Consider the following 24,479-nt stretch of genomic DNA (forward strand, 5'->3'; position numbering starts at 1 on the left):
CACACTCTTTTTTTTATTTTTATTTTTTTATTTTTCTGAAGCTGGAAACGGAGAGAGACAGTCAGACAGACTCCCGCATGAGCCTGACCGGGATCCACCCGGCACGCCCACCAGGGGCGATGCTCTGCCCACCAGGGGGCGATGCTCTGCCCATCCGGGGCGTCGCTCTGTTGCGACCAGAGCCACTCTAGCGCCTGAGGCAGAGGCCACAGAGCCATCCCCAGCGCCCAGGCCATCTTTGCTTCAATGGAGCCTCGGCTGCGGGAGGGGGAGAGAGAGACAGAGAGGAAGGAGAGGGGGAGGGGTGGAGAAGCAGATGGGCGCCTCTCCTGTGTGCCCTGGCTGGGAACCGAACCCAGGACTTCTGCATGCCAGGCCGAAGCTCTACCACTGAGCCAACCAACCAGGGCCGCACACTCTTATAAACACTTCCTATGCTCTTAAACACTTTCTACACTCTTAAACCTACGTAATTTTAACAACATATAAATTCTATATGAGTGCTCACCAGTGAATATACAGTAATATTCTTTTAATTAATATTTTCAATTAATATTTTCATATTGTTTTCATTTTTTAGGCTAGAAAATGTTTATTTTCCCGCAAAAATAATTAAAATAATAAATATATAAAAATACCTATATACTGCAAAATCCTGTGATATAGTGAAAAATCTGCAATACAAAATTAGATATATACAATTTAAAAATTTGCAATACAGTGAGACCACAAAAAGTGAACCACAATATGGCAAGAGACTACTGTACATCTCTTCTATGTTGCTATCTGCAAAACATTGTGTTATGAATGCTAGATTGCATCTCAGTATTAAACCTTCACTGATAGATATACCTGTGTAAATCATGAAAATTCTGCCTGCCCTGTGGTGGTGCAGTGGATAAAGCATAGTCCTGGAACGCTGAGGTCGCGGGTTTGAGACCCTGGGCTTGTCTCATCAAGGCACATATGGGAGTTGATGCTGCCTGCTCCTCCCTCCTTCCCCCTCTCTCTCTTTCTCACCCTCTCTCTACATCTCCCTTCTCTAAAATAAATAAACGAAAATCTTTAAAAGAAAAAAATTCTGTAAATACAGAGTGAATTCTAGATATAAAATGATCACTGGCCAGATTGGAGCATCCTCCGGAAGAACAGGGGTTGCCGGTTTGATCCCCGCCCAGGGCTCATGCGGGAACAGATCAATGTTCTTGTCTCTGTCCTTCTCTCCCTATTCTCTCTCCAAAAATCAATACAATAAACCTTCTTTTTAAAAATGATAAATACCACTTGGATAATAGTACCAGGTAGCATCATTTATGTAAAAACTAATGACAAAAATTTATGGCTAGTGGTATATAAAATAAAATTTTCTTTGCAGTAATAAAAAAAGTAACTGGAGAGAAATATTTACTTACAATTTGTTAACTAATGAATATGCCTAATCGCTGTGCTTTCTTCTTGCGATTTTTCTAGAAGTTACTCCCAGCTGTTTTCCGGAGAAAGCTGGAGTTTCTTTTATTGTCAGAAGACCTCCAAGGTAACATTCCAGAGGACGTCCTCAAGGTGAGAGAGGGCTCTGGAGTCGTCTGCCCAGGGCCATAGTTACTCAACCAGTTCAGCTTCTAGGGATCCAGCAGAGACAGGCCCCCAAGAGGTTGACTACACTCTGTTCTCAGGCAGGACCGGGCTAGATAGAAACCCCTCTGAGGGGAGTTTAGAATTAGGGTAAACTTAACTGATTTTAGAATTCCTAGAGGTGGATTGGCCAGAAGTACTAAGTCTAACTGTGGATTAAAGGGTGTTCTTCGTTTCATGTAAAAAGCACGCACAGAGCCTGACCTGTGGAGGCACAGTGGATAAAGTGTCGACCTGGAAATGCTGAGGTCGCCGGTTCGAAACCTTGGGCTTACCTGGTCAAGGCACATATGGGAGTTGATGCTTCCAGCTCCTCCCCCCTGTCTCTCTCTCCTCTCTCTCTCTCCTCTCTAAAAAAATGAATAAATAAAAATAAAAATAAAATAAATAAATAAAAAAAAAAAAGCACGCACAACTTGGATTTAAACTAGGTGTTTAAATTTTTCACCAGTAGTGGTCAGGAATGTGAAAGGAGAAAAGAACTAGTATTAGTTGAATAACTGCTCTGTAACAACTACACTTGATGAGTTAGAGTTAATCCTCATAACAACCTTCGGAGGCTAGATTCAAGCTAAATCTTAACTAGTTTTATGTTTAAGTGCCTGAAGTGTGTTCTGAGGCTTGGTGTTTACTTTCTTCATCACCCTGCCACCAGCTAATAAAGACATATTAGCAGGAAGATTTGAGGTACGCTCTTTCACTTACATTAAGTCAAGGACTCATGGTCTTGTGATCATCTTGGAGGCAGTTAATGACGAAGCGTCCCTGAGCACCATCCATGGGCATGGTGCTAGAGCACCCCCTTCTCTCCGTCTGCCCCCACCCTGCAAAAAAATTATAGGCTATCGAGGTGCTTGCCTTTAAGGGCTTAATCTAGTCAGGGAGGAAAGACTAATAGATACATGAGACGATTATAAATCATATTGTATTAATTTCGAGTACATTGAAAGCCAAATAAGAAAGGAGAGCTGTGTGGATTGGAGGTATTGGGGAAATTTTTATAGATGGATAAAGAATGGGCTATACCTTAAAGCATGGCTAGGATTTAGATTAAGGATTAAAAACTAGTACGTAAATGTTCTTTTAAAAATTGAATTTCAATGCCTGAGTTGTGCATAACGTCATATTTCCATTTGTTACCTGCTTGGTCTGTGAGTTTGCAGTCCCTGATTTGGAAGCAGTAAGGGGGGACAGGTTTGAGCATGGAGGCCTTGAGCAGTTGGATTAATCTCTTTGCCTCAGTCTTCTCATTAATAAAATGGGGATAATAGTAGCTTCTTCATCTTAAGGTTGTTACAGGTATTAATTTGATTTTTCTGCATAAAGGGCCGAACACATAGTAACTACTATAGAAGTGTTTGCTACTGTTACTATTTTATATGTATGCATACATATATACATATTCTTTTCAGTATATATAAGTATATATGTGTGTGTGTATATATATGTATACAGTACATGTATCTATATGTATATATACACACACATATATATACATAGACATATACACATACACACACGTACTGAAAAGAGGAAAACGTAGAAGCATATAGGTGATAACATTCTAAACATGCTCACCATACATCCCTCTCTATTTAGGAGCTGTATGAGGCTTTATCCCAAGACTCTGTAGACCCTGTACGTGACAGAAATCAAAGGCAGGAGAGCTGGGTCCCTCGGTTCAGCTCAGAAGCTGTCTCTGTGCTCTTGGATCTTCTGAGCCAGGCTCCCCAGCCAGCGCAGGCCCTGCTGGAGTTTCTGCTCAGGGAAGATGACGGCACCGGCCTCTGCGGCTGGCCTCTGCAGAAGGTGCTGGTGGACTTCATTCGAAAGGCGCTGCGAGCTCTGCGGGACCCTGCCGCTGGGCACCCTGGGGGAGTAGACGCCATCTACGGAGCCCTGCGGGCTCTGCGCTGCCCTGCAGAGCCGCTGGCGGTTGAGCTGCGCTCCCTGTGTGAGGAGCTCCTGGAGGCCTGCCGGGCTGCGGGGAGCCCCCTGCGGGAGGAGCGGCTGCTCAGCTGCCTGCTGCACAAGGCCAGCCGGGGCCTGCTGTCCCTGTACAGCCACACGTGTGCAGAGAAGACCCCGTTGTCGGGGAAAGGTCTGTTCCCTTTGCTGCTGGTAATCCCCTGTGCCCCACCTCCCTGGAGTTCCTCTAGGCTGGGACCTTCCAGGTTGCTCAAAAGTCTAATGGGAAAGGCGAAGCAAAAAAAGGATAAGATGTTCTTTTGTAAAAGCACAGATGTTGTAGTCTAAGATGGAGTGATGAAAAAAGAGTAAAGTAATAGCTGTAACAGCAAAGAGCTTTTCAGAAGCTACTGAGAGAAGGAAAGTGTCTTTAATATAGACGTATAGGAAACCTGGCTTCAGTTTTTAAAAGAGTGAACTTTAATAGATGGTTTTTCAAATGGGCTTCAGCTTAGGAAAGAAGAGCTGCAGTTCCCCCATAACCCTGTCTGGTCTGACTTGCAGTCTCAGCGGATCATCTAGATCCCGAGAGGGCAATGCTAGCCTTGTTCTCCAACCCTGACCCAGCCGAGGCTTGGAAATCGGCCTATTTCTACTGCCTGAGCAACAGCAAGCACTTCCTCGAGCAGATCCTGGTAGGTCAAACGTACATATCTTCCATCACAGAAATACCCAGGGGCTGTCCAAGCTTTTTCATTCCCCACTTCTCTCCCACTCATGTATCCAACACAGAGCAGTCTGATTAGTGGAGAGGCATTTGGTTCTGTCCATCACATAGTCCCAGGAGAAAGAAGTCTTCGTGAACCAATATCATTCATAATGAAAACTGCAGTCATTTTCCATCAGTCCTTTGGCAAGAACTAAAATGTTGGATACCTGTAAGCTTTCTGAAAGGTGTGAGAAAAAAGGCAGAGTGGCAATGTGTTGCCTAGCTGGCGGGAATTTAATTACTCTAACCTCCTTTCAGACGCCAACTGAGCTTCAGTTTAATTCAACAGATATTTATTAACCTCATCCTATGTGCCCTGTACTGTACGAGGAGGTGGAAGTACAATAGAACCAGTCCCTGCCTTCCGAGCGCTTATGTTTTGTGGACCTTTTTTTATTCACTGGCCACTCCTGTCTTTGTCGGAATCTCCCTGCTGTACTAAAAAGCTTCTTACCCTAATGAGCAGCAAGTCCACATAAGGGCCTATAGCAGCCTCTGACTTATAGGTGACAGCACTCACACTGTTGAAGGAGGAAGACTTCTCCAGTCTTGGCTGCCTACTAGATAGAGAATTCAGGCCTCTCAGTCGACTGGTTGTGCTCCTGGGCTGGACCCATTGCCAGAGCCTCACGTCAGCCAAGACGTTGCTCCAGACGCTCCACAGGACCCAGGTAACTTGCTTTGTGGCCCGAGGTGCTCAGAAATGAGTGCTGTGGGACTTTGGGCTGAGGCAGAATGCAAGGTCCTGAATCTCATTACAGTCTCTAATCCCTGATGCCTGAGTCATCGTCTCTTTCGTCTATGTCAACACAGGACCAAGGTTGTGACAAGCTCCTCAGGGAAGCCTGTGATGGGCTGTGGGCTCACCTGGAGGTCCTGGAGTGGTGTGTACAGCAGAGCAGGTACAGCCCTGGGCCACCGCTCCCTTCCCACCACTGGGCACACTTGACCCGTGTTCTGCGCATGTGACCAATTTAAGACGTCTTCCACATAAATGTTTTGAGTTAACAATGTAGACCAGCTACAAATAATTATTCCAACTATTAAACCAAGAAAGAAACATAAGTAATACTTATCTTCACCACAGCCGTAGGTTATAACTAGAGGATAATTTAAGGATGACAATGATAAAAAGAACAACAGTTCACATTTTCTGAGTATTTACTATATGCAAGACCTAGCTCCAAGCTCTATGTGGATGATTTCACTTAAGCCTGACAACAATCCTATGAGGTAGAAACCAATAGTATCCTAATTTTAAAGGTAGGGTGGTATTAAAGGTGCCCAAAGTGACACAGTAAATGTGGTCCACATACTTAACCATGTGTTCTCCTGGATCACACTTTTATTCAGTAACTGCCTGTGGACTGTGGTTAAGCTGTGTTTCCCTGATAATGTGGCCATAGGTCTTCCCCAGATCTGGATTCCTGTTTTGTCCTTCACCCACTTCACCAGCACTTCCTGAAGCAGAGAAGACAGAGTGGGAAGTAGAGAGACGCTGTTACTCAAAGTAAAGCAGATAGCTTGTGCCACTTCTTAGCTAGGAAGAGTATAGAAATTGAAAAGCTTAATCCACAGGCTCTTTCTAGACCCTACAGACCAGAAAGGCCCTTTCTAGGTCCTTTCTAGACAAGTAGAGCTAACCTGATGGCTGTACTTCCCTGAGGGTAAATAAATGATCTGCTGTATCCCAGACCAACTGAAACGTGGAGTTTGAAGAAGTGAAACCTATGGTTCTATGGGCCAGAGAGAAAGAGCAAGAGGGCATCAAGATCAGTCTTTCTCAGAGCAATTATATAAACTATCTCTCCTTCCATCCTCCCCACTTTCCCTTCCAGCAACCCCATACCAAAGAGAGATCTCCTGTGTCACTTACATGGTGGAGACAGCCACTCAGTGCTCTACTCTCTCCATCACCTTACAAACCTTCCAGCCCTCAGGGAGGAAGATGTTCTCAAGCTCTTACAGAAGGTGCCAGCCAAGGACCCCGAGCAAGAGCATGGTATGTTGGTGATGGAGTCACTTGGGCAAGGTTTCCTCTTAGGACAATCTTGTCCGAGTTTCTTTCAGCACAAGATTTATCTAGGTGTAATCTGTCAAAACGGGTGGTCCAGCAGGTGCCCTCTAAATTAGAGATCACGGTTTGCCTCCCTTTCTGGATGAGGTATAAGGAATCCTGTGCGAACAGTTTCAGAGGAATCTTTGTCCTCGTGGAACCATCTCAAGAACCATGAACATAACTTCATTCCCATGAAACAGAATTAGGAAGTGCTCTCTGAATTTACAGCATTGTCATTGGCAATATGTATGCAAATTCTTTTTTTTTTTTTTTTTTTGTATTTTTCTGAAGCTGGAAACGGGGAGAGACAGTCAGACAGACTCCCGTATGCGCCCGACCGGGATCCACCCGGCACGCCCACTAAGGGGCGATGCTCTGCCCACCAGGGGGCGATGCTCTGCCCCTCCCGGGCGTCACTCTGCCGCGACCAGAGCCACTCTAGCGCCTGGGGCAGAGGCCAAGGAGCCATCCCCAGCGCCCGGGCCATCTTTGCTCCAATGGAGCCTCGCTGCGGGAGGGGAAGAGAGAGACAGAGAGGAAGGAGAGAGGGAGGGGTGGAGAGGCAGATGGGCACCTCTCCTGTGTGCCCTGGCCGGGAATTGAACCCGGGACCTCTGCACGCCAGGCCGACGCTCTACCACTGAGCCAACCGGCCAGGGCTGTATGCAAATTCTTGATGAGTCTCTTTTTCCTTCAAAACCTTTCTCGTAGCTCCGTTTATGTCTGCCTTCTTTCTCCTCCTTATCTCCCTCAAACTCTATTGAGCAGATAAAGCAATTTAGAAGAAAGACTTACCTGAGACAATAACAAAGCCATGTTTTAACCTTAGATCTTGGCTTAAAATGAAAGTCCCCATAGCAAGTTCTTTTGCTCTCAAAAATAATATTCTAGTGGAGTCACAACCTGCCACACAGGCCTGGGACACTCAGCTTTGTGAGAAACAAACACTCCCATGTAGCAGTAGACATTGCTCAACCTGGAGATTGCTTAGACTGACTTTGAGAAAGGACCTACCACTAATTGGAAAACCAGTGTCACTGCATTCTCTATTTCTTTCTGGAAAGGTAGGCAACTTGTCTAACAGCTTTCCTAAAGGAACTGAAACTTTCTGTTTTCTACATACAAGTCAAAATGCTTCCAAAGAAGTATTTTAAATCTGACCCCTGGTGACCCACCAGGACACACTTAAAACTTGGAAAAGGTGAGAGAGGAGCAATGATAGGACTGGGACTAGGGTGAATCAAGGGAGGAATTGGGTACAAAATTTAAAGAACCACTCGCTCTCAGGGCTGTGCAAGTGCTCGCAAGTCCTGGCCTTGGGCAATAATGCAACATAGAGGCCAGGGGCATGGGGAGTATTGATCTCTTCCAGTTTCTTACCCTGACTTTGGCAAAGCTGAGCTTCCTAGAAGTAATCACTAGGAAACCTATACATAAAAGAGTTTGTTGCAACATGATAGTAGCGAAGCATTGCTGACTACTGCAGTGCCCCACCCTGGAGGAATTCGCCTCAGTAGAACTATATGCAACCATCAGAATTTCAGTTATGGCCTGACCTGTGGTGGCGCAGTGGATAAAGCGTCGACCTGGAAATGCTGAGGTCCCGGTTCGAAACCTGGGCTTGCCTGGTCAAGGCACATATGGGAGTTGATGCTTCCAGCTCCTCCCCCCTGTCTCTCTCTCCTCTCTCTGTCTCTCTCTCTCTCTCTGTCTCTCTCCCTTTCTCTCTCCTCTCTAAAATGAATAAATAAAATAAAAATTTTTTTTAAAAAAAGAAATTCAGTTATGAAGAAACAAACAAATGCTTATACTATCATGGATTTTTAAAAAGTAGGAAAATGAAATAGTATAGAAGATACTGTTATGCTCAACGTACACACACACATATATGCAAAACTATAAGAGGGGTTAAAACAGACTGTTAACAATGGTTATGTTTAGCTGGTAGGATCATGGGAGATATTTTCTTTCTTCTTTTTTGCTTTGCTACATTTAATGCTTTTTCTTTGAGAAGGTTGTACTTTTGCTATGGAAAGGATTTAAGCCAAATTAAGATGTTTCTATGGAGACTCCTTAAAGATTATGGTGCCCACCTTTTCTCCTCAAGTTTAATGTTTTTTAATGAGAAATTATTAAATAAGCACAAAGAATTTCAACAGAGTTTGTGTTTTTTTCCCCCATGAGGTTTGCTTCATTGCTTTCTTAAAAATACCAGATATTTTTTAAGACGTGTAAGGACAAAACTTGCTCAGCAGCCATCAGGGCTGTGTTGAACCGACATGTAGAAGAGAGGTTGGTGGGGAAAGGAGACAGAGGGCACTGACAGCTGATGTTGAATGGAGGGAACAGCCTGGAAGGGACGCAGACCGTGCTGACAGGAAGGGGATGCAGCATCTCTGCCTCAGCCAGACCTGCAGCCCGCACCCGAAGGAACCACTCTGACGTTCTCCCTGTTCCTCTCCGCCATTCAGACTCAGCTGATGCCGCGGTCCCTGAGCACCTGAGCCGATGTCAGAACCTGACACTCTACCAGAGCTTCTGTGCCATGAAGTATGCCATCTATGCCCTCTGTGTGAACTCCCACCAGCACACCCAGTGCCAGGAATGCAAGGACAGCCCCTCTGACGACCTGGCCATGGCTACAGAGCCAGTGAATGATTCTGTCTCCTCCTCAGGTACGGCACCCCTCACCCATCCTGATATAAGGTGGTAACAACCTCTTCCGGAGAGTTCTTTATGTGGGAACCCTTTAGCACCAGGACTGGGAAGGTGACCCTTGGTTTTATTACACCCAGCAATAATTTTATCCATTTATCAGCCTTCATTAATCAAAGAGACATAGAGAAAGCAGGAGATTTGCCAAAGTTCTAATAGGGTCTGATCATACAGAGCAGTGTTTTCCAAATGTTTTGGGGTTTTTTTTACTATAAACCACATTAAAATAGCATCTCACATCACACTCCAGTTTGCACCTGGTTTGTACACTGAAATAAGTTTTTTGTTGTTGTTGTTGTTGTTGTTTTTCATTTTTCTGAAGCTGGAAACAGGGAGAGACAGTAAGACAGACTCCCGCATGCGCCCGACCAGGATCCACCCGGCACGCCCACTATGGGGTAACGCTCTGCACACCAGGGGGCGATGCTCTGCCCATCCTGGGGGTCGCCATGTTGCGACCAGAGCCACTCTAGCGCCTGAGGCAGAGGCCACAGAGCCATCCCCAGCGCCCGGGCCATCTTTGTTCCAATGGAGCCTTGGCTGCGGGAGGGGAAGAGAGAGACAGAGGAAAGCGCGGCAGAGGGGTAGAGAGGCAAATGGGCGCTTCTCCTGTGTGCCCTGGCCAGGAATCGAACCCGGGTCCTCCGCACGCTAGGCCAACGCTCTACCTCTGAGCCAACCGGCCAGGGCTGAAATAAGTTTTAAGAAACAATACACTCACCCTTCCAAACAGAGCACACTCTTAATTACATCTTTGGTTTATTTCATCTTTTTTAATGCAGCCTCTAAGTCAATGTCATGGGTCACAGCTACAGTGTGAAAGAACCTATTCCCTGTCCTTTTTCATTTTTCTTAATAAGTTACAATTTTTTGTGTGTGTGTGACAGAGACAGAGAGAGTCAGAGAGAAGGACAGATAGAGACAGACAGACAGGAAGGGAGAGAGGTGAGAAGCATCAGTTCTTCGTTGTGGCACCTTAGTTGTTCATTGACTGCTTTCTCATATGTGCCTTGACCGGAGGGGGGCGCCTACAGAAGAGCGAGTGACCCCTTGCTCAAGCTCATAACCTTGGGCTTCAAGCCAGTGACCTTTGGGCTCAAGCCATCGACCATGGGGTCATGTCTATGATCCCATGCTCAAGCCAGCGACCCCGCACTCAAGCCAGCATCCTCAGGGTTTTAAACCTGAGTCCTCTGTGTCCCAGTTCAGTGCTCTATCCACTGAACCACTGCCTGGTCAGGCTGAGCAGTAAGTATTTCTTAAGCCATCTAGGTAGCCCTTGATCCTCGGTAGTGTAACAATGAGTGAAAACAGAATTGAGGAACAAGGAGCCAGTATGCTGGAGTGCTTGTCAGAGATGAGGAATAATATAATATTAAAAAAGCAAAAACAAGGTAAGTGTTTGGTGAGCTAGCTATATTTCTAATTAAGGTAGCAAAATCTTTCTGGAAGTCATAAAAAGACATTGCTGAAGAATCTCTTATTCTTCTGACTATAGCTGTGATTTCTTTAGTCATGAAAATATAAGTAAATGAGTTCAAGTTGTGGGAATGTTTGAGTCTGGCAAGTAATGTTTCTAACGTCTGCATTGTCTCTCTTCTCTTTCTCTGCCCTCTTCTCTTGTACATGCTTCTTCAGGTGCTCCAACTCTCTTCTCCACTTACCTGGCCAGGTGTCAACAGTATCTGTGCAGTGTTCCTGACTCTTTGTGCCTGGAACTTCTAGAAAACATCTTCTCTCTGCTCCTCATCACCTCTGCCGATCTCCACCCAGAGCCTCACCTGCCCGAGGACTATGCTGAGGAGGAGGATGTTGAGGGGAAGGGCCCAGTGGGTTTGAGGTCCCCCCCGGACAGCCCTCAGCACATAGCACAACCAGAGAGGAATTCAGAACGGGGTTCCCTGGGAGTCCCCAGGAGCCTTGCTTATACAGTTCCTAGCTGTCTGAAGACAGAGCCAAATGACAGTTCTCCAGGGCCTCACGGACACAGCTTTTTGGACCTAAAGCACTTGACTGGTGGTCTCAATGGGTTCCTGGCTGATGAATTGGCAGTCGGGGCCTTCCTCAGGCTTCTCCAGGAGCAGCTGGACGAGCTCAGCAGCCACGGCGCCCCCGAGGAGCCAAAGCTGCCGGAAGGCCAGAGGTCGGGAGGCAGAGATGGGCTGCAGAGCCGCCTGCACCGCTTCTCCAAGGTGCTCTCTGAGGCCCAGTGGAGATACAAGGTGGTAACCAGCAACCAGGGCTCAGGTGAGAGGAGGTGGCGGAACCAGTGGGTCCCGAAAGGGAGGAGGGAGAAGAACCCCAGGAATGTGGGAGAGAGCAAAGAGTACATGGGAGTCACACCATAACTCAAGGCATATCACCATAGCAACTAGCGTCAGAACCATGGCTCCGAGCTCAGCTGAGATCTTCCCTAGGAAGTGGGTCAAATCAAAATTGATCACTCTGCCACGTGACCCATTGGGTTTGCTGTTTCAGAGGAGCAACCTTCCCGAAGATACCGGCCCATTGCCACACAGCACCCTAGCCTCCGCCGGGGTCGTCGGACTCGAAGGAGCCGGGCAGGTAATCTGACGAGCGCTCCTCATGCCCCGTGCCCATGCACCAGGCAAGTGGTATAGTGCCACCTGTCTAATATGTATTCTTTAAGATAAAGCACATGGTCCAACAAACAAAAGTCATCTAAGATTATCCTAGTCCTATTCTATCAAGGTGACCCTTGCTAATAGTTTCCTTCTACAAATTTCCCATGTAGTACAAAAATATATATCCTTTTATATATACAGATGTATCATTGAGAACTATAGCTTTTGTTTTCACTTATGTATATTGAGAATTTACTCTTTTTAACTTATTGTAAAGGCTATTTAATATTCCATTGTCATATGTACCCCTTTGTGGACATTCAGAGTGTTTCCAGGGTGTTTTTTCACTAATATAAACAATGCTGTAGTAAACAACCCTATACATATGTCTGTGCATACCTGTGTGAGTATGACTATAGGATAAGACTCTCACCATAGAATAGCAAGGTTAAAAATATGTGGATTTAAAATAAAGGTATTGCCAAATTGTCTAAAAAACGATAAACCAATTTACATTCCCACCAAATGTATGAGTGCCCATTTGCACATACATTCATTAAAAACTAGTAGTATCAAAAAAACCCCCAAAAAACTAGTAGTATCAGAATTTTTCAAATCTGCATTTATGATTAGTATGACAATGTGTCATTGTCTTAATGTTAGTTTTTAGTTTAAGATTGAATGTCTATTTCATATATTTATTGGCCAGTTATATTCTTCTGTGAGCTCCCTATTCATGTCTAAGGTCCATATTTTCTATTGGGTTCATCTTTCTTGTTGAACTGTAAGAAGCTCCTTATACATTGTGGGTAATATCCTGTCATTATCTGCTAACAGATTTCTTCCATTTTGTCTTTTGCCTTTGAATTTTTTTAATGGAATTTTATACAGGAGCATTATAGGAGTATTAAATTTTTAGATAATTAAATTGCATTATGGTGTTTGGTGCTGGTTTTAAAATAATTAACAGGGAATTCATAAGAGTTTCCTATGTGCTAAACAATACTGTGCATCTTGAGGAAGGTGAATGAGGCATGTATCAGGAAGCTGCCTTTAAAGAATGTATAATTTACCTGCACAGACGGTATACATGAAGAACTTACACTGCACTGAGGCACTGCCTGAACACAGCACATATCTCTTAGAAGGGGAGATCAGAACAGTGTACAGAAGTCATGGAAACATGATCTAAAGATTTTATGGAAAAGTTGACTCTTGAACCAAGCTCAGAAGAATGAGAAGGCTCCATCTAAGTGACAATGAGAGGAGTGACCATAATGGGTAGAATGGAAGATGTTATGAGAAAAACTTGGAAAACTTCAAGGCTGAGTTGCTGTGGCAGGCCCTACAGCTGCTCAATTAATTTGTCTGAGTCAAAAGGTGTAGTTTACATCCACTTGACCCATCCACCCCAAGAGTGCACAGGCCATCTTTCCTACAGCTGTGTGTCCTTTCCAAACAGTGAGCCAAGAAGACTCCCTTGCATGGGGTTGATATTACCCCTCGAATGACCACACTAAGGAATAATGAGCCCCCATTCACTAAGAAAAGCAGATGTTGAAAAGTTTTCCTCTAGGGCTTTAGATAATGCAGTCTTTGACAGACAAGGTCTTATTCAAGTATGAGAACAACTTTTTTTTTTTTTTGCATTTTCTTTTGCATTTTTCTGAAGTTGGAAACAGGGAGAGACAGTCAGACAGACTCCCGCATGCGCCCGACCGGGATCCACCCGGCACGCCCACCATGGGGCGGCGCTCTGCCCACCAGGGGGCGATGCTCTGCCCATCCTGGGTGTCGCCATGTTGCAACCAGAGCCACTCTAGCGCCTGAGGCAGAGGCCACAGAGCCATCCCCAGCGCCTGGGCCATTTTTGCTCCAATGGAGCCTTGGCTGCGGGAGGGGAAGAGAGAGAGACAGAGAGGAAGGCGCGGCGGAGGGGTGGAGAAGCAAATGGGCGCTTCTCCTGTGTGCCCTGGCCAGGAATCGAACCCGGGTCCTCCGCACGCTAGGCCGACGCTCTACCGCTGAGCCAACCGGCCAGGGCGAGAACAACTTTTTTTCAGAGAGAGAGATAAAGAGGAAGGAAGAGGGAGAAGAGAGATGAGAAACATCAACTTGTAGATGCCTCACTTTAATTGTTCATTGATTGCTTCTCATACGTGCCTTGACCAGGGCTCTAGCCAAGTCACTGACCCCTTGCTCAAGCCAGCAACCTTGGGCTTGAGCCAGAGACCTTGCGTTTCAAGCCAGCGACCTTTGGGCTCAGGCCAGCCACCTTGGGATCATGCTGATGATCCTGCACTCAAGCTGGCAAGCCACTCTCAAGCCAACGACCTCAGAGTTTCTAACCAGGGACCTCAGCATCTCAGGTCAACACTCCCTCCACTGTACCACCAGCAGTCAGACAAGAACAACTTTTTATATGTTAGAAAATTTTGTGACCTCCTTTGCACCCTACTAGTTTCTGGTCATAATAGCTGTGCGTTATTTACTTCAGTACATTGACAGTGTTTGGTGAGCAGATGGTCACTGACCCCTAGGAGTAACTTGAAAACCTTGGGGTTCTAAGACCCACAGGTTGGAGACCACTGGTATAAGCTATTACCCAAATGAGCGTTGGAGCCATATTAAGCCTGCCCTTCCTTTGGTCTGTAGGAACCTGTTTGCTGTAGAAGAAGCAGTAGGTGTAGTAGTTATTCATTATCTTCTCAATCTAACTACCTAGATCAGGGGTCCCCAAACTACGGCCCGCGGGCTGCATGCAGCCCCCTGAGGCCATTTATCTGGCCCCCGCCGCACTTCCAGAAGGGCCGCCTCTTTCCTTGGTGGTCAATGAGAGGAGCATAGTTCCCATTGAAATACTGGTCAGTTTGTTGATTTAAATTTACTTGTTCTTTATTTTAAATATTGTATTTGTTCCCGTTTTGTTTTTTTACTTTAAAATAAGATATGTACAGTATGCATAGAGTTTGTTCATAGTTGTTTTTTTTTTTATAGTCCAGCCCTCCAACAGTCTGAGAGACAGTGAACTGGCTCCCTGTGTAAAAAGTTTGGGGACCCCTGACCTAGATCTTAGTTTCAAGCCAACTTGTCGCTTTCTACATTGTCAGAAGTTGATGGTTGATTTTCCCTCTTCTTCCTAACACCTCTAGATGGCCGGGACAGAGGTTCCAATCCATCCCTGGAAAGTACAAGTAGTGAGCTGAGCACAAGTACTTCAGGTATGAGGGTCCCAACCAGTTGCCAACTTCAAGCAGCTTTGCCCTGGTGTGGAGCTGCCATATACCGTGGTATGAAAACCTGGACTGAGCAGTTCAGGAAGAGGCAGACTTCCAGTTATAAAGAATAAAAGTCCTGGTGACTATAGTTAACAGTACTATATTGTATATTTGAAAGTTGCTAACAGTATATCTTAAAAGTTCTCATCACAAGAAAAAAAATTTGCAACCATGTGTAATGATAAATATTTACTAAACTTTGTGATGATTTCACAATATAGCAAATCATTACGTTAAATGCCTAAAATTAATACAATGTTACATGTCAATTATATATGTATATCAATTAAAAAATTTGGTTCTGCAAATGGCCAAACAGATTTCAGCAGGGAAAGGGCCGTTTTACTATCAATTGAGTTACCCTCAGCAGAGAAAGCAGAATTAAATACCTGAGAAATGTATACTTAAGCTTTGTATTCAAAGGTGACAGCATAAGGTTTGCCTTTCTACTGAGGAAAAATCAATACACATTTACACACCTTTTAAAAAAGAAACTTAAAGTTATAAGAGTTTGGTGGGAGGTTACAGCACTATAGTTTTCCCTAATTTCTGTGACTTCCTTGGCCCCCACATTCTTGTGTCCCAACAGAGGGAAGTCTGAACACTGTGTCTGAAAGGAATGAGCGGGGCGGCCGGTTGCAGCCTCAGACTCAAAGCTCATTCATCCCCATGATGTTCTCTCCACCGGAGTCACTGCTGGCCTCTTGCATCCTCCGGGGGAACTTCGCAGAAGCCCATCAGGTAAGGGGCAGGGCAGCCGGCGTTAGTAGGCTAGGCCTCGCCTTGTCATAGTAAAGAACGCAAAGTCTGCCCCTAGCTGTCTGGAACCTGCTGGGCCTCGGGTAAAGCTGGATACCTGTGCACCCAGAGCCACTTGGGAGTATTTGAGGGACCACAAATAGGAGAGAGTTTCCATGTACAAGGCCTAGTCCTCAGCAATGCAGATTTCAAGACCCACACTGGACGAGGTTTAAACTGTTGAATCTTTGGTTTGTTTTCTTAACATAAACAGTGTTTTAACAAGACCAAACATTCAGCTCCAATCCCACCATTTTCAAAACATGGAAATAAATAAATAAATATATATGTATATATATATAAATTTTTATTTTTTTTATTTTTTTTACAGAGCCAGAGAGAGTCAGAGAGAGGGATAGATAGGGACAGACAGACAGGAATGGAGAGAGATGAGAAGCATCAATCATTAGTTTTTCGTTGTGACACCTTAGTTCATTGATTGCTTTTTCATATGTGCCTTGACTGTGGGCCTTCAGTAGACCGAGTAACCCCTTGCTTGAGCCAGCAACCTTGGATCCAAGCTGGTGAGCTTTTGCTCAAACCAGATGAGCCCGTGCTCAAGCTGGCGACCTCGGGGTCTCGAACCTGGGTCCTCCACATCCTAGTCCAACGCTCTATCCAGTGCGCCACCGCCCGGTTGGGCAAAACATGGAAATATTTTTGATTCTTACAAGCCTTCTCTGAACAAATACATGTTTTTATGTGCATAAAAATCATGATGCAGAGAGTGTTTAATAATAAATAGAATGCCGGTTCAATATACAAGTATAGGGGCTACCAAACAAAAATGTTCCTGTTGTCTAGGGAAAAGCACAAGAAGAAAGAAAGACATACCCTCTCTCAGCTTCTAGATCCTCGTCTGAAAGTTGGAGTTAAATATAACACCTGCTTGTGCTCCCTCATGGAAATGTGAGAGGATTCTGTACAAGCTGTGAGAAATAGAAGAATCTTCTGCTATTTAAATTTAATTGCATAATAACCTGCCATTCTAATTTTTGACACTCCTTTGGTATATTTATCACACTGTCCTCGTCCCTCAACACGTAGGCCAGAATTTTTATTTTGTGTGAGTTCAGTTGTTGAGGACTAAACCGAGGAGTATTATAGACGATAAGAGTGTTTGCTTCCTCTGGTCATTTTAGGTCCCATACTTTCATGATAATAATCATTCTAACCCTCTAGGGAGGATAAGACCGTCACCAGCCTTTCTTACACCTGAACCTCTGGACACGCCTATGCTTGACCCCTGAATGTCCTCACTTCCTCCTCCTTTCCTGAGCCCTTAATTTATTTTTTTTTTTAAAAAAAAGCTTTATTTTTTAAACCTGATTACAGAATAAGCCATGCATAATTATAAGTAAGTATTAAAAAGCATTAACAAGAAAATAATATTACCTATAACCAATATTAAAGGTAAAATATGTTTTTGCCATTATTTTTCCAAGATATGTGTGGCTTTTATATAGCCAAGGTTATTTCAAATTGAAAACTTTAAATTTTATTTATTTATTTATATTTTTTACAGAAATAGAGAGTGAGTCAGATAGAGGGATAGACAGACAGGAACGGAGAGAGATGAGAAGCATCAATCATTAGTTTTTCATTGCACGTTGCAACACCTTAGTTGTTCATTGATTGCTTTCTCATATGTGCCTTGACCACGGGCCTTCAGCAGACCAAGTAACCCCTTGCTGGAGCCAGCGACCTTGGGTTCAAGCTGGTAGGCTTTTGCTCAAACCAGATGAGCCTACGCTCAAGCTGGTGACCTCTGGGTCTCGAACCTGGGTCCTCTGCATCCCAGTCCAACGCTCTATCCACTGTGCCACCACCTGGTCAGGCTCGAATTGAAAACTTTATATAATGCCTTTCTAACATTTGCCTTGTAACTGATTCAATGACCTTACAATAGTCAGACTATTCTTCTGTTACTCAACAATTAGGGTATTTTTACCCTTGTAACAGTTGTCATAAATAGCACCAAGATGATCACGTTTAGGCAATAAGTCTTATGAATTTTTTCCTTAAGAAAGTTTCTCTTGACCTGTGGTGGCGCAGTAGATAAAGCGTCGAGACCTGGAAACGCTGAGGTCGCCAGTTCGAAACCCTGGGCTTGCCTGGTCAAGGCACATATGGGAGTTGATGCTTCCAGCTCCTCCCTACATTCTCTCTCTGTATCTCTTTCTCTCTCTCTCTCTCTCTCTCCCCCTTTCTCTCTCCTCTCTAAAATGAATTTAAAAAATTAAAAGAAAAAAAAGAGGCCCTGGCCGGTTGGCTCAGCGGTAGAGCGTCGGCCTGGCATGCGGGGGACCCGGGAGAAGCGCCCATTTGCTTCTCCACCCCCCCCTCCTTCCTCTCTGTCTCTCTCTCCCCCTCCTGCAGCCAGGGCTCCATTGGAGCAAAGATGGCCCGGGCGCTGGGGATAGCTCCTTGGCCTCTGCCCCAGGCACTAGAGTGGCTCTGGTCGCGGCAGAGCGACACCCCGTAGGGGCAGAGCTTCGCCCCCTGGTGGGCAGAGCGTCGCCCCCTGGTGGGCGTGCCGGGTGGATCCCAGTCGGGCGCATGCGGGAGTCTGTCTGACTGTCTCTCCCCATTTCCAGCTTCAGAAAAATACAAAAAAAAAAAAAAAAAAAGAAAGTTTCTCTTAAAAATGACTGAGTCAAAGACAATAAACCTTTTTAAAGCTTTATGGATTGCCAAATTGCTTGCCAAAAGAAAAGTTGTGATAGTTTATTTTATCACCACCTCCTGAGGGTCTATTTTTACACTTTGTCATGGTAGCTGCAAAATGGTATGAAAATGACTTAAACTCCCTGGGTTACTGAAAGGGGGAGCATCTTTCATCTGTGGATTAGTCGTCTCTATTTTCTCTTCAAAGTTGTCCATGTCTTCCACCACTTCCCACTGGGGCTTTGGTGGCTTTCCTGCAGGCTGGGATGAGTTACTTCTGTATTTGAGCGCTGCTCTTCCCACCCTTAAAGCAGATGTTTCAGGGCCAGCGTCTAATGATAGGAAGATCCCATAGCTCTGGGCTTTCCCCAACCCAGTGGGCCCACCAGAACCCCCACTCCTGCCTCTCCCGTACCAGGTGGTGTTCATGTTCAACCTGAAGTCCTCGCCCAGCGCAGGGGAACTGATGTTTGTGGAGCGCTACCAGGAGGTGATCCAGGAGCTGGCCCGAGTAGAGCACAAGATTGAGAACCAGAACTCAGACGGGGGAAGCAGCACCATTCGAAGAACAGGCAGTGGCCGCTCAACTCTGCAGGCCATTGGCAGCGCTGCGGCGGCAGGTCAGGCTTCCCTGCTGCCGCCACAGGTGGTGAGGTAGCTAGAGAAGGAGGTCTGGGGGGGGGGGGAGCCGCCCGAATGATAAGCTCATCGTGCGGTGAGCAGAAACCCGGAGCGGGACGCTTGCCTTGAAGAGCAGAGTCCTGACCTGTTGAGAGTCGGTGTCTAGCTATGCCCATTCCCTGACCATGGTGGTCATTTACCTGCCACTCAGGCTACTCCGTTCCTTGTCCCGTGTGACTTAAACTGAAGAATGCGAATGCTATTTTCACCATGTGTTTTCGTGGCCACTGTCTTGGGCTTTGGCAAATGGTTAGAACTTTATTTCCTTACCATGTAATTATTCAGGGATAAAACATATTTTTTTTAACTTTTCAGTAAAATGAAGAAGTTGTGTATAACATCTGTGGCCTGTGAGTCACAAGCCTCAATTCTCACCCTTGGCTGCACCACAAAAGCTCTTCTTCATTATTTCTTTTCTTTCTCTCTTCCGTTTTTTCTCTGTGCCATCCCCTTCAGTGCCCGCAGCCTATGGGCTGAGGTTTGAGGCCACAGTTTGCTCTGGCATGGGACACTATGAGAGACCCAGGGGACAGGCCTGCCATAAACCCAAACCCATGCATTTTCTTGCAGATGGAATCTTGTCCCGTGTCTTCACATTATCTTACTGGTCTAGGCTCTGTGTGTCAAGTAACATCACACATTGCTCCTTCTCTATTCTCCCAGAAATTTTCTATATCTAGTCAAATATATATCTATCTGCACTTCCTTTTTGTTGTTAATATAAGTGGGCTCTTACATTAAGCTCTGTTTTCTACCTTGCTTTCTTCACAGTGTGTTTTAGAGATCTTTTCTGATTAGCATACAAACCCACCCCATTCTTTATCAACCGACTTTGAGATCCTATTTGGAAGAAGCCGGTTTGAGTTTCCCTTGGTCTTCCTTCCCACACCATTGTTGTGATCCATATGCATGGGCTTCAGTGCTGGTCCTAATATGCATAGAAGATAGCCTGTGCAGAAGGACTTAAAACATTTTTTAAGTAACTACCTTTCAGAATGAAAGTGGGATACAAAATCACTTTAACCTCTTACTTTTTACTCCACTGCTGGGTGTCCAGGGATTGTGTTTTACTCCATCTCGGACGTGACTGACAAGCTGCTCAGCACCTCTGGAGACCCCATCCCCATCCTTCAGGAGGACTTTTGGATAAGCAGTACCCTCATGGAGCCCACCAATCCCCTGAGAGAAGTTCTGGAAGACCTCAGCCCCCCGGCCATGGCTGCGTTTGACCTCGCTTGCTCTCAGTGCCAGCTCTGGAAAACCTGCAAGCAGCTCCTGGAAACAGCGGAACGACGTCTGAACAGTAGCCTCGAGAGCCGGGGTGAGTGTGCTTCTCCAGCTTTATTCCTCACTTCTCAGACAAACTTCTGAGATGCTCAATAGAATGTGCAATGTACTCACTGGGGGAGGAGGGACAGGGAGCACGGGTTATTAGTTAATTTCCTCCTGTCCAATCCAATGGCAGAAATATAATCTGTTGAGAGCCTTGCCTTCCTATTAGACAGCAATCTGTCATCAGTTGGGGAAATTCTTTTCTGATTTATAGATAAATTCAAGGAATAAATACACATTTAGAAATGGTGTGAATGGAATTTGTGTCTTTAGACTACACTCGCTTCTGAGTAAACCCCACTTAAAAGTAACCTGGGAATAGTCATAATTTGTAAACCAGGTTGCATACCAGTTGGAGAGAAGATTAAATGATATTAAAATGTGTACATGAAATTCTTAGAGGAAGAAAAAGAATATGAAGACAGAATTAGGCAAAGTTCACAACCCAAACATTGGAAGGACTGATCAGCAAGGGAGAGAGGAGCATGTCTCTCTCAGTAACATGGAGGGAGGAATGGTGAATAAGTTAGAACAGGGGTCCCCAAACTTTTTACACAGGGGGCCAGCTCACTGTCTCTCATACCGTTGGAGGGCTGGGCTATAAAAAAAAACTATGAACAAATCCCTATGCACACTGCACATATTTTAAAGTAAAAAAACAAAACGGGAACAAATACAATATTTAAAATAAAGAACAAATAAATTTAAATAAACAAACTGACCAGTATTTCAATGGGCCTGCTTTTGGCTAATGAGATGGTCAATGTCCGGTTCCATATTTGTCACTGCTAGCTGTAACAAGTGATATGACGCGCTTCCGGAGCCGTGACGCGTGCATCCCACGTCACCGGAAGTAGTACTGTATGTGAGCGACACCGCGCTTTGTGGCACCGCCACATACAGTATTCCAGGAGCACAGGATGACCACCAGTGAAAGAGGTGCCCCTTCCGGAAGTGCGGCGGGGGCCGGATAAATGGCCTCAGGGGGCCGCATGCAGCCCGCGTGCTGTAGTTTGGGGATCCCTGAGTTAGAATATGAACAGCCACTCCCTGTCTCAGAGATTCACTAGAGAACTCACAGGACTCAACATGCAGTCATACTCATGACTAAGATTTATTTCTGTAAAAGGCTCATAGGGTAGTCTGGAGAAAACTAGACGAAAGGCCTCCAAGAGTCCTCTCCAAGAGTCACACAGGATGGCCTTAATTCCTCCAGCAATGAGTTGTGACAAGGGCGAGGTGCTGTCTACAGGGAAACTCGTTAAGAGACCCAGTGCCCAAGGTTTTTACTGGGGGCTGGTAACAAAGGCACCCATTGTGTACCAAAATTCCAGACTCGCAGAAGGAAAGCGGTGTTCCCTGTAAACTCCCTGTACAAAGAGTGCAGGCACAGTGAGCCCCTCTCCTCATTGCAGGAAGGTTTTATATCAGTATAGGAAACCGTTTATCAGTCAAATTCGGCCAGAGGCCAACCTTGCAAGCTGCCTGGCTAAGGATAGAAGTCTCAGACTTGCTATGTTAACTTTTCTGCACACCTCTCTAAATCACTTCTGAGTGATTGGTTGAAATGTCCTTTACTGTTCATAGAGTCCTTCTAAGACAGTATACTGTGGCACACACAACTCTTTTTTTGGGAACACTTTCCCTCCCCCTCATCTAGCACTTAGCATTCTAAAATGAAAGGAGATGTTAATTCAAACTGCTTAGTAGCTGAAATGTTTCCAGGTCAGTCAATTAGGAATTCTTTTAGTACCAACTGTGTTTCCAGATTACCCAGTGTATATGGGGATACAGGAAAGGTATAATGACTAATCTCTTTTTATAAAATTGTTCATAGTCTAGTCAGAGTGCAAGATCCTACTTAAAGCAGTTAGAGGACAGGTATGATATCTGGTCAAGTCCTCAACTGAGGCCAGTACTAAGGCAAGTCCACGAGTGCCGACTGGCTTGGGACAGCACCCGGCAGCAGTGTCGGAGAGTCTCGGCCTGACACTGACTGCAGCCTCAGCGTCTGGCGGGAGGTCTCCCTAAACCCTCAGGCCTGGAAAAGCCAGGTGTGCTGTTGTCACCCAAAATGGCACAGAGTATATTTCTTAATATAGGAGAAGATAAAAGTGTACAAGTACACACAGGACTGAGTAACAATCCCTGAAAATACCTATTTCTTCTGTATTCCCTCTCCCTTCGTCTGTTCCCAGGTCGACGGCCAGACCACACCCTCCTCAATGCTGATGGCATTCGAGGTTTTCCAGTTGTTCTTCAGCAAATCAGTAAGATTCTCAATTACTCACTTATGTCAGCCGGACAAACTAAATCTGGTGAGTTGCCTTTCTCCCTTTTTATTCTCCTGGATTCAGCATATTAGGTCCGCATCAGACTTGGCTGTTTCTTCCTCTTCTGCTTTCCATAGAGAGTGCAGAAGAAAGAGGAGGCGGCCCTCCCCGGTGCAGCATTGCGGAGCTGCTTCAGACGTGCTGGCCCAGCCTAACCGAGGACTGTGCTGCCAGCCACGCCACCCTGTCCCAGCAGCTGGACCAGGGCCTGCAGTCACTAAGAGAGGCACTCGAGCTGCCAGGTACCGGCCCACGTGTAAGGGCAGATGAGGACTGAACTAGGAAGAGGAAAAGCCAGGAGTGAGCACTATGCCACGAAGTTACTCAGTGAATACTGATCAACCCTTCCCCAAAAGATTGATGTGCACTTTATAAAGCCATTCCCACCCCAGAAAAACTGGGGTGAAAATACCTATCCAGCTGGACCTGTGGTGACACAATAGATAGGGCATCAGCCTCAAACATGGAGGTTGCAGGTTCAAAACCCTGGGCTTGCCCAGTCAAGGCACATATGAGAAGCAACTACGAGTTGATGCTTCCCGCTTCTCCCACTACCTTTCTCTCTCTCTAAATTCAATAAATAAAATCTTAAAACAAAACAAAACAAAACCATCCACCCTGATTTCTCCAGACTCAGAGCTCTTCCTAGATGGGAATCAATTGTATATGTGACCAATTTAGGTTTTTTTTGTTGTTGTTGTTGTTTTACAAAGACAGAGAGTGAGTCAGAGAGAGGGATAGACAGGGACAGACAGACAGGAACGGAGAGAGATGAGAAGCATCAATCATTAGTTTTTCATTGTACATTGCAACACCTTAGTTGTTCATTGATTGCTTTCTCATATGTGCCTTGACCGCATGCCTTCAGCAGACCGAGTAACCCCTTGCTAGAGCCAGCGACCTTGGGTTCAAGCTGGTGGGCTTTTGCTCAAACCAGGTGAGCCTGCGCTCAAGCTGGCGACCTCTGGGTCTCAAACCTGGGTCCTCTGCATCCCAGTCTAATGCTCTATCCACTGCGCCACCGCCTGGTCAGGCTAATTTAGGATTTTATAGCTGCCTCGTATGTGTCACACGCGAGCTATAGGAGGCCCCATGCAGTGTACAGAGGCCCCGTTCACGTAATTGTGTTGGAAATTGACCCAAAGCTGGATGCACAGACTAAAGCCCACACTTTTTCTGCCACTGCTCCCCTCAGAGCCCACGAGCAGCCCACTCTCCTCCCTGGTGGAGCAGGGGGCCCAGAAGGCTCCGGAGGCAGAGGCCCACCCTGTGCACATCCAGACCCAGCTCCTCCGGAAGAACCTGGGCAAACAGACCCCAGCAGGCAGCGAGCAGACTGACTACATGGGCACCTTCTTCAGTTACTGCAGTACCCTGGCTGCGGTCCTCCTTCAGAGCTTGCGCTCTGAGCCTGGTGAGCAGCAAGAAAGAGGAAGCAGAGGTGGGACTGATCTGCCGGTGTTTAGAGCAACAAGGAAGAAAGATACTCAGTCGAGAGGTTCTGGGCACAGCAGTAGCCAAGGAAGCTAGGTTTATCAGGTTTTCTCTTACTCTCCTCTGTCATTCATCTTTGCCTCCCCAATACCTAGTACAGCTGTTGTACAGCACGTAGGAGTGCTCGATAAATTTTAACAGCATTAATGACTCAAACATACCTCTCAGACCTTCAGTCCATTATGTTGAGGACCCTGCAGAGGAGTCAAATCTAAGACGAGTCCAGAC

General features: G+C 45.7%; 1 protein-coding gene and 1 pseudogene across 1 annotated transcript in view; one reads left to right on the forward strand and one right to left on the reverse strand.

The window, feature by feature from the left end:
- The window catches only part of ZFYVE26 (zinc finger FYVE-type containing 26), a 70,896-nt gene that overhangs the window by 8,569 nt on the left and 37,848 nt on the right, over positions 1-24,479 (forward strand). Inside the window, exons 4-19 of the mRNA XM_066272422.1 lie at positions 1,471-1,560; positions 3,232-3,733; positions 4,105-4,235; positions 4,816-4,980; positions 5,123-5,211; positions 6,148-6,311; positions 8,840-9,043; positions 10,722-11,330; positions 11,562-11,648; positions 14,821-14,889; positions 15,536-15,687; positions 18,830-19,031; positions 20,150-20,413; positions 22,623-22,742; positions 22,835-22,999; positions 23,953-24,171. Of these exons, the coding sequence (XP_066128519.1) occupies positions 1,471-1,560; positions 3,232-3,733; positions 4,105-4,235; positions 4,816-4,980; positions 5,123-5,211; positions 6,148-6,311; positions 8,840-9,043; positions 10,722-11,330; positions 11,562-11,648; positions 14,821-14,889; positions 15,536-15,687; positions 18,830-19,031; positions 20,150-20,413; positions 22,623-22,742; positions 22,835-22,999; positions 23,953-24,171 (3,232 nt within the window). The remainder of the gene's footprint in view (positions 1-1,470; positions 1,561-3,231; positions 3,734-4,104; positions 4,236-4,815; positions 4,981-5,122; positions 5,212-6,147; positions 6,312-8,839; positions 9,044-10,721; positions 11,331-11,561; positions 11,649-14,820; positions 14,890-15,535; positions 15,688-18,829; positions 19,032-20,149; positions 20,414-22,622; positions 22,743-22,834; positions 23,000-23,952; positions 24,172-24,479) is intronic.
- LOC136337136 (small nucleolar RNA SNORA42/SNORA80 family) lies at positions 19,529-19,650 on the reverse strand (annotated as a pseudogene).

The sequence above is a fragment of the Saccopteryx bilineata genome, chromosome 4, assembly GCF_036850765.1.
Source record: "Saccopteryx bilineata isolate mSacBil1 chromosome 4, mSacBil1_pri_phased_curated, whole genome shotgun sequence".
In the NCBI taxonomy this organism is placed as follows: Eukaryota; Metazoa; Chordata; class Mammalia; order Chiroptera; family Emballonuridae; genus Saccopteryx; species Saccopteryx bilineata.